This window comes from Cupressus sempervirens, chromosome 3 (genome assembly GCF_028749045.1).
Source record: "Cupressus sempervirens isolate cs-2001-9-10 chromosome 3, ASM2874904v1, whole genome shotgun sequence".
Lineage (NCBI taxonomy): Eukaryota > Viridiplantae > Streptophyta > Pinopsida > Cupressales > Cupressaceae > Cupressus > Cupressus sempervirens.
In genome coordinates this window covers 923,946-934,106 of record NC_143120.1, presented here as the reverse complement: position 1 = coordinate 934,106, position 10,161 = coordinate 923,946, and the positions used below count along the sequence as shown (strand labels likewise).

Sequence of the window (10,161 nt, the reverse complement as noted above, 5' to 3'; positions counted from 1 at the left end):
GCATGAAAAACTAAAAGCATTAAAACATTCATAACACTTTGACACACAATATGGTAACCCAGAAACCTTCCAAATAGAAAGTAAAACTAGGGTGGGAATGATACCCACAAACTTTAATATTGCAGTATAAAGTTGGCCTGTTAAGGCTTACAATGATCACTTCTGATGATTTTACCAGTTAGGAGCAATAAGGACTATTGGGTCCACCTTGCAAAGGGACTTACAAAGATATAGTGAAGTATGTAATCGGTAAAGAGATTTACAAAAGATTGTTAAGTCTACCTTGTGAAAGGATTTAGCTATTCCACATATTAGGATGAACCAATGGTTGATCCCTAATCTGTAACTTTGATTTGCTAAATGAGATTCCTTTGTAATGATCACCTTACTGTGATAGATAAAACTTTGCTGCTCCTTATACTACTTGTAGCCTTTTCACTTCACACTTCTAATTCTCATATATTCATACTTCTTATGTCTATATTCTTATTTTGGATGTCATAAAATACATTAAATATATACCAATCCAAATTACAATTCATCAAAGTTGGCTACAATACAAGTTTCACCAAAATAGACAAAGTCGGCCCAACTACAGGTACTCGAGTTTTGAACACAAACTTGATGAGGTTTTGACACTTGGAAACCATTGTCAATGCTCGACATCATCATGCACTTGGTAAATGTAGAAGCTCATTTCATACCAATCACTTCCAAGTACTCTAAACTTCGTCTGCACTGGTGACTTGATGAACACTGCCAAACTCAACATATAAACTGAACCACTTAGTTGACACTACATAGCTTGATCAAAACTATCACTGCGAGCTCGATATAAACTAAATCACTTGGTTGACACTGCATAGCTTGGTCAACACTAGATTCACATTACTAAAGCTACAAACTTGGTAAACATTGGAGAACTCAGTTTGCACTGAGAAACTCGGTAAACACTATGAAGCTTAGTTTACACTGATAATCACCAACTTGGTAGATACTGCTTGGTGCAAACTGAGTATTGTTCGTGGAACTCAATAGCAACTATAGAATTCAGTAGAGCCCAAATTACTTGGCTAACATTGTAAACTGCAAGATAAGCTTGGTAGTTGCTAACCATTTGATTAAGTGTGTGTTTCACTAATAAACAAACTTGATTGTAATATCAACAATCTCCCCCTTTGGCATTAGTGACAAAATCACTTATCAATCAAAACTAAACTCTCAAAAAGTTCAAAACAATCTTTAGTCTCCATCCTATGTCTTCAACTCGGTAACATACTCTATTTTTGAGATTTTTCAAAATTACTTTTGTAAGAGATGTTTATTGAATATCTGTAAGTGTATATGTATAATATTATGATGCTCCCCTATACATATATATTCAACATACTTTACATGTTATATACACATGTCTCATGTCTTTATATTACATCTTCTATTCTTATATTTTTCCCTTTTATTGCATCAACACATATTCTCCCCTTTTACATATTCTCCCACTTTTTGACATAAATGCCAAAGGTGTATGCTACATGGTAATGCCAAAATGTGACAAGAATTCATAATGTACCTTAAAAATTAGTGACATTGTCTAGTCCCAATTTTCTTTTAACACCTTGCTTCCATGTAATGCAATCTAAACTTCTACTAATAACTTCGTCATGTGATTAATTATGGAGAAGTTTTTGTCATGGATGAGGGTTTTCACATGTGCAATGTGTTTATGCAATGGGATCCATGATCAGAAGAACCATGCCTTGTATCTCTACAAGTGTGGCCCTTATCCTGGCTTCTTCCCTTAGTAATTTTGCTTACATATCAGTCAAAAATCTGATCTTTGTGTAATTAGAAAAACTGTAGCTTGGGTCAAGTGACAACTGGTGTGCACTTGCCTTTAGGTATTCATCTATCTTGGAGAGTTTATCTTTGATTTCCTAAGTAAAGATAGATGTATCACATAGTTTACTGAATAGAGAAGTGACATTTTTGGCAGAGGTTTCCAATGAGCTGAGAATAGTAGACAAGTCTACTTGATATATTGTAATCTTGTGTGTAACTAGCTCCAAGACTTTGTTTTCAAATTTCTTCTTTGCTCTTTGCAACAATTTTTCTTGCCCATTTAGATCTTCATTAAATCTCTGAACAACTTCTATTAATTAAGACAAAATAGGTTGAGAAGTATCAACCTTGGTGCTAAGTGCATTTGCAAGTATGTTCTTTGCATCTTCTAGCACTTCACTTTCTCTGTTTTTCTCCTCTCTAAACCTCCATTGCTTAGTTTTCTTCTACAATAGATCACCTACTAAATGCATTTGATCAAGATTTAGAGTAGAGATATCCCAATTCATGATAACTATACCCTCATCAAGATCAATGACCTCTTCTGTATCTTTGCCTTTGCTAGAAACCTTACTACTCGATTGAGGCTTGCTCTCAACTATCTTTGTACTAACTGCTTGTATACTAGGAATAGTAGCAATAGTGGAAATAGAAGGACTAGCAACAAAAGTAGATGTTGCATTGATTGTAGAAATACCTAGTTATTGAGTAACCAAATTTGATGAAGGAGGAAACACTGACTAGTTGGTAGCCCTTATTCCCCGGTGGTTGGCTAAAACCACCTACAAGCCAAAACTTCTAGTTACCTTTCACTATGTTCCCTAGGTGCTCATGCACCATAAATAGTAATAAATTTAAGTGCTTCCAATTTAGGATAGTACATCTTATTTATGGTCCTAAAGTCTGTACACATCCTCCACTCCCCATCCTTCTTTAGTTCCAATATTGTAGGTACCAGACGTGGACTTAGGCTCTCCTCAATTAGACCTTTCCATAAAAATTCCTAAACTTATTTGTTCAACTCCTTAGTTTCAATAGGAGTCATCCTATGAGTAGGCTTGTTAGGAAAACTGGGTCCAAGGACTAAGTCTATTTGATGATTAATTTTCCTTAATTGGTGGTAACCCCCCAAACACATTGTCAAACATGATGTCTTGAAACTTATTCAATAAACATAAAACCTCTATTGGAATTTCTCTACTACCTTCTTTATCATCCAAAAAATTTATCCCATCAACAAGATGGGCCCTAATACTAATGCATACCTTTTCTTCTTCCTTCACTAGGGGTTTCATCTTGTGCCAAATTACATCCTTTGTCGAAGAATAGGTATTTGCATGACTATCATTTATAGAATGCCTGACATACTAGCATGGCCTTCTCAACATCATGTGATACAAATCCATAGGTATAATGTCACATAGTACCTAATCATGGTAGCTTTCAATCTTGAACTTCACCAAGCATTGTTCATTGACCATGATCTTGTGGTCATTTTGTATCCAGGAAATCCAGTATGGATGTGGGTATCTCTCTCTCTCTCTCTCTCTCTCTCTCTCTCTCTCTCTCTCTCTCTCTCTCTCTCTCTCTCTCTCTCTCTCTCTCTCTCTCTCTCTCTCAAGCTTTAACTTTGTGACCATCACCTCTGGCACCAAATTGTTAGTGCTCCCACTATCAATAATCACATCAAAATACTTATCCTCACACTTGCACCTAGTGTGAAATAAACTCTTCCTCTGATCTAACCCTTTCTCTTCATTCATTAGGGTTCTCCTAACAACAAAGATTTCTCCCTTCTCTGCATTATTTGATTGTTCATATTGGGCTTTTCACCTTGTACCTACATCTTAAATTGGAAGCTCTTCAATTTAATGATCATTTAACACAACTTAATACAATTTCATCATAGATTGCATTAATTTGCATTCTTCCCTATCTTCTCATCTCTCTTTATTCCTCCTAGATGAAATTAGGGTAGGAACTAATATATCCTCCTTGGTATTCCTATTTTACAATACAAATCTCGAGGTAGGACCTATCTACTTAGGTCCTCCCTTCCCTTCCCTCAATCACTCGGGATCTATTTTTCACATCAACTAGGTTTTCTCGAGATGTGCACTTGATTGTTTGAAATTGAGACCTATTTTGAGAACTTGAGGAAGTCTTGGTGGTTTTTGGACCTAGGAATCATAGACATAATGCATCCCTAATGATGGAGTGCATCCTTGATTGAGATACATTTTTGGGTCCCCTTCTCAAGCCCTGTGTTAGGGTTGATTTGAGGTGTTAATTTTGTGTTTGCTCAACCAATGAAAGAAAGATTATTTTGAGCCCTTTACAAGCACATCCAATTGCCTCATTTGATTCATTAATCCATCCACATCCCAAGTATCCATTGCATATACAATCCATCCAAGCACTTCACATTCTTCAAACATTTAAGGCATTCAAGTAAGTTCTACAAAAAAGATCAAGGATCCAAGCATTCAAGCAATTGAAGGAGTGAATGCAAGATCTACTATTTTTAATATTTAAGACATCCCTTCATACATTTGGGATACTTTGTTGTATCTTTTAGATTCATCTCTTCAATATCTACATCCAATCCTAAGGAAAATTTCAAGTACATTCATTTAGGAAAGTTATAATTTACTTTGATTTCATTTCCTATGATTTTTGAAGTTGAGTCAAGGATATTTCATCCACACACTTGATTACATTCTAAATTCAAGAGCATAGTTATAGTCTAACATTGCTTCATGTTAGTTATACTTCTACTACTTACTATCATTCTCTATTTTCTATTTCAATTTCAAGGTTAATTCCTAAACTGGGGTTCATTAACAAAATAAAAACCCTCTTTCGTGTAGGTTGCAGATCTTGAAAGATAGAACAAAGCACATATTCATATACCCTTTTTGTAGAGCTTTAGAGATTCAAAATCTATTTTGGGTTTGGACAAGTTACAAATCAGGAACATAGCGTGACTCTAATTCTAGTCCAGATTGACCCTACTTGACCAGATCAAACTTGCTTGTCTAGAACAACCCTAATCAAGAGCCTATTAATGGATACGATAAGTTTTCTTCACAATGAGAAGTAAATAATACATAAAATATTTTCCAAATCAAGGAGTCTCATTACTCCTAGGGTTAAAGTTATGTAAAAGGAGCTTGATGTGTTGGAAATATACCTAAAGTCTCATGCAGTTTTTAGTCCCACAAACCTAGAGGCAACAAAGATAGTTCCATATGCATTGTGTGGAGAGAAGAGTTTTTCAAGAAGACTTGGGACATGGATTTTTAGATTCCAAAGGTAAATTTTGTAGACATACATTGATTGGTGTAGCTCAGTTTGCCTTAATGTAAATATTTGTTATATGTATCTACATTTAGTTGCTTTTTTGTATCTCGCCTTTGTTATTGATGTCAAAAGGGGAGAGATAAAGTTTTTTTTTTTTTTTTTGTAATATTGTATGGGGACAGATGGATTTGTGTAAATAGATCATATGGCAAGGGAGATAAATGTTAGATCAACCATATAAGAGCTTTTTTGGATTTTGGCATTGGACTCTTAGTCATTTTTATGAAATATTGCAATCAATGCCAAGGGGCAAATTGTTGACAAGTGTATGCTATGCGACCATACAAATATTGTCATTAATGAAGACATTTCTAAGTCTAGGAAGGATTGAAAGAGTATATTTGGATAGTTTTTGCTAGCAATGATAGAGGAATGATCAAATAACTTTGTAATTACATGGATATGATGTATATGATCTACTATTATGGTTGTTGGTTTTGATATGTGATGCAACACAAGTTATGGTATCGTGAAGTAGTACAGGTCCAAGAAGTAAAAATATAAACTAGTTTTATATTTGGGATAATTGGCTTAGTAAGTTAAATTGGATCTATAATTGAATTACTTAGAATTGAAGGGATTCCATCCAAGGTCTTAACTCTTCGATAAAATGATTTTATTTTGTGTTTTGATATGGGTATGAACACATTTGATTAAGTCCTAGTGAAGCTGACATAAATAAATAATTATGGTCATATAAAGGAATGTATTATGGCATGTAAGGATATAGAGTTGTATTCATGTGATGTGTGATCCCTGATGTTGGTTACTAGAGAATAGCTTACACAAGCTTACAATAGAACTATTAAGACATTATGATGATAAATATAGTTCATTGGGTATAACCCAAACTTTCATGAAACGTTTCATATTTAATGGAGAGTGAGTTATTGAAGGTCAATTTAACCTTCATCCTTTGAACACAAGCTCCCTTTTTGTTATCATCAACTCCTAACAAGGTTGTAGACCTTTTACACGATCTAGTCCTTTGATAAGGACTTATGTACTGAATGCATAGGGTCATGTCTCCTATCAAGGCTAAGTCTCATAACATGGACACTATTATACTAGTGCATTATCTCCACCAAGGTTTTCCCTTTGTTGGGGTTTCCTCGAAAATAAATGATGATGTTATGAGTTCCTTTGTTGTGTATGGTTTATTGCTATGCTTTATTGTTTCAGTTGTTGTTTGGCATTTTGGAAAAAAATAATAAATTATTTAGAAGTCCTAACATTTTATGTTTTGAATCAATATGAGCCTAGTTTAATCATACAACTCATATATAAACATTGTAGATTTTGTGGAGATTTGTTAGCTACTAAATGAATACAATCCTTACATGTTCAACCATCATATTATATTATTTAATAAAATAAATATAAACTTATTTTGTGCTACACAACTTGATGTCCAACCCACCTTACATTAGGCTTACTTTTAATGTCATGTTAGAACTAAGAAGGGTCAAATTAAAGTGAGACTGATCTTTTAGAGATGTACACAATCACTTACAAAACAAGTACATCAAATAAATCTAAACCTTAAAATCAAATATAAACTAAAGAAGAAAAAAGCTCATGAACATATATTGGAAGGGAAAAAAATAAAAATAAAATCACCTGTCTCGACCCCTATCCATTCCACATCGATACACATACTAAGGTAGGGGTCCCATGAGGAGGGGCTACAGGGCTATTTTTCAGGTACAGGAGGTCCCATAAGAATTTTTTTGGGGGGCTACACGTTTAATTAGAATCTTTTCCTTCATAATAGGAGCCCCACTTTTTTAGGAAGCGAATGAAAATGGGGTGGGGCTGGAAATAGCCCCACCAGCTTAGGGAAAAATCTACCCATTTGTCAAAAACTAAAACTTTAAAACTAAAAATGTCTTTAATTATAAAATAAATTTTAGAAAGTTTTTCCTTAAATTTAGGAACTGAAACTCAAATTACAAAATCCATAAGACCACTTAGCTTACAAATTTCTTTAAAAATCTCAGCCAGTGCAGCTATATTTTTAAGGAAGCTAGCTTCCATAGGACCCCAACCTAATTGGGATCCCATGGAGGGGGGCTTCCTAAAAAATAAAGCACTCACCACTGAGATTTTTTAGGGATGTTTAAAGTTGAATGGTTTCATGAATCATAAACAACTTAAAATTTTGAATTCCTAAACTTAAGAAAGTTTGGATGATTTTAAATTTAAAATATCAAATAAAAAAATAAAAACTTTCCTTTCTTTTCAAATTTTCTTTTATTTGTTGACATGTGGCACAAAATTTTCGTAAGTTGGTGGGGCTATTTCCAGCCCCACCCATTTTCACTCAAGTTAAGAGGGCTTAAAAATAGGGGCTCCTATTTTGGTCGAAAAGATTCTAAATAATCTTTTAGCCTTGAAGAAAAGTTTTTATTTCCGACCTTTATAATAAATATGTTTTAAAAATTTATTGATAAAAATTAGAAACTAGTATATGATTGACAAGTGGCACAAGAAAAGTCTATGTTGGTAGGAAATTTCTAGCCCCCATCTTTTCCACTGGGTTAAATCTCCAAGCCAACAAGTATAAGCTGCTACTTTTAAAAAGAAGATTCCAGTAACAAACTTTTATTTTATTTCATAAAACTGCTAGGTAAACCCCACTTACATTAAAAAAACCTCGCTAATATGTTCAAATCTTGCTCGAGGATTGCGTTATCCTTATGGTGACAAAGACGGAGATTTCTCAGCCAAACAAAAGTTGCCGGCAAGTTAATTGGTCATTTGTAGCTTGCGTTGCCTCATCGATTGTCCTTCGCCATATAATTCCATCTCGAACACTATCAGACGGGAAATGTTCCTTGTTTCTTCAAGAGCACTTCATAGCACTGAAAATGGTATTGCCAATGCCAACAGACCTTAGGAGCAATTCCTTAACAAACAGACTGCAATTACCACTCCCCCCACTATTGAACTCCAACGCCAAGCCAACCGACAATAAGCCCAATTTCAATACGCCCTCCAAAAAACCCTACCTAAAACAATCATCATCTCCGCGCCCTAATTCATATGAACTCAATTCACATCCCGAACATATAGATTCCAGGCCCTTAAAGCCTCTGGACTCAAAAAGTTATTCTCCCAAACTTGGACCTGACAAAGATGCCCTAGATCTTGAATTCGGGAAAAAGCTAGCGTACCTAGAGCTTATGGAGGTTGACATCTCGAGGGCCATTAGAGACAACCCATTAATCCTTTCCACCAGTTTTCGCAGCATAGAGAAAATTGTAGGGTTCCTCAAGCAATGGGGAATGCTACACAAAGACCTCGGAAGAATCTTCGGTATGTGTCCACAACTCTTAACTTGCAATGTTGATAAGGATTTGGTCCCAATACTAGATTTTTTGCTTTTTGAAGTCAAAATCGTCAGAAAAGACATTAGAAAATGTATTAACAGATGCCCGAGAATCCTGACTTCTAGTGTAACGGAACAACTTAGGCCTACTCTGTAGTATCTCAAGAATTTGGGTATACAAGAAAAACGTTTTAAGGATTGTTCCAATACGGTACTGTTGGTTGCCAGTATTGAAAATACCCTTGTTCCTAAGCTGGAGTATTTGCAGAGTTTGGGTTTTGATCACGAAGATGCTGTAAGCATGGTGGTTAGGGCTCCTGTGATTTTTACGTTCAGTATAGCAAATAATCTTAAGCCAAAATTTGATCATTTGGTGAACGACATGGGGTTGGGACTTGACGATTTGTTAGAATTTCCACAGTACTTTTCTTTCAGCTTGGAGAAGAGGATCAAGCCCAGGCATGGGCTTTTGGTGAAGCACAATCTTTCGTTGCCCCTGCCTGCGATGCTGATGAAAATTGAACCTGACTTCTTGTATACACTGCGAAAACAACTAGCTGGCCAGGGCTAAAATGTAAGTTTTATGGCTTCTTTTTTAGATGGCAACGTCTGGTTTTAATTTTAACTTAATGGGCTTTAGAATTCTAATTTTTCTGGGATTTGAGCAGTGCGTTTTCATTGCCGAATTGTATTGGATAACTTTTTTTTAAAAATCTACGGTTTGGATCACGATCCATGATCAGGATGCGTATAAAGGAGAGTCTAAAGATTATTTCTATTGTGTAACTTTTTTTTCATCAACGTTTACGAGCATAATGGAGCATTTATGAGCATAAAGGAGAGTCTAAGGATCATGGTATTCTGAAATATTACACAAAAACAAAACTGTAATAATCTCATAGATTGTAAAAATGGACTTGCTCTCAATGCATTTTTAGTCACTCTCTGCAGTAAAGCCATACTTTCTCATTACGCTCAGGGTTTTTCTGAAACTAAGTTATCTGTACAAGTGAGGTGAAATTTATAAAAGTGTCCTAAACTGTTTACTCAATTTTGTCTTTGGTAAAATTCAGTTTGAAAATAATTGAATGTGCACAGATGATGTAGAGTAGCATATTTGGACTGAAGTACATTCTCCACCTAATTTTGGGGCATCTATTTTTGCAGGAACGGACTTGCATTCTCGTAGCAGTCATTGCCACAAATGGCTGTCTGAATCAGCTGAAACGTCTAAAAATGTCTAAAATTTGCGCATAATCTGGAAACGGGTTGAACATCTGTGCACAGTATCTGTGTCCATATTGTAGAAACCATTTCAACATCGAATATAATTCAGATAGTTTCTAAGTATAATTCTTTTACTGACATATATATATAAGTTTAATTGATTCAGTGCTATTGGTGAGGATGATGGTATGGAATATAAAAAGTATCCATTCAGATTCGGAGGCATGTTCCAGCTAGATTGAACCTTTGAGTGCCTTCTTTATGTAGCTCTTTGACTCCAGAGACATGTAATTTAGATTTATGCTTACTCAATTGGTAACAGAACTACTGACATTTATATAGAATTTTTTTTTTTTCAAAGATTATATATATAATTTCATTGTAAAAAAATTTCATTACAA

General features: G+C 34.9%; 1 protein-coding gene across 3 annotated transcripts; it reads left to right on the top strand.

Moving 5' to 3' along the window:
- The first annotated feature begins 7,886 nt into the window (after positions 1 to 7,886).
- On the top strand, positions 7,887 to 9,886 carry LOC149564412 (uncharacterized). 3 transcript variants are annotated; one of them, XR_016361832.1, is made up of 3 exons: positions 7,887 to 8,520; positions 8,955 to 9,107; positions 9,701 to 9,886. XR_016361832.1 is itself a non-coding variant. In XM_089817969.1 (2 exons), the coding sequence occupies exons 1-2, from the start codon at positions 7,902 to 7,904 to the stop codon at positions 9,775 to 9,777; spliced, it is 696 nt and encodes a 231-aa protein (XP_089674095.1). In that variant the 5' UTR covers positions 7,887 to 7,901; the 3' UTR covers positions 9,778 to 9,886. The 3 variants fall into 3 exon arrangements, 2 of the variants coding, with proteins under 2 accessions (XP_089674095.1, XP_089674094.1); XM_089817969.1 differs by lacking the exon at positions 8,955 to 9,107; XM_089817968.1 differs by lacking the exon at positions 9,701 to 9,886 and having other exon boundaries at positions 8,955 to 9,305.
- The last annotated feature ends 275 nt before the right edge of the window (positions 9,887 to 10,161 follow it).

What these genes read in the sequence shown, in the direction of transcription:
- LOC149564412 (XM_089817968.1), top strand. Translation starts at nt 7,902, where the DNA reads ATGGTGACAAAGACGGAGATTTCTCAGCCAAACAAAAGTTGCCGGCAA. An exon ending in AGACCTCGGAAGAATCTTCG is followed by an intron (nt 8,521 to 8,954) that starts GTATGTGTCCAC and finishes GAATTTCCACAG; the next exon opens with TACTTTTCTTTCAGCTTGGA.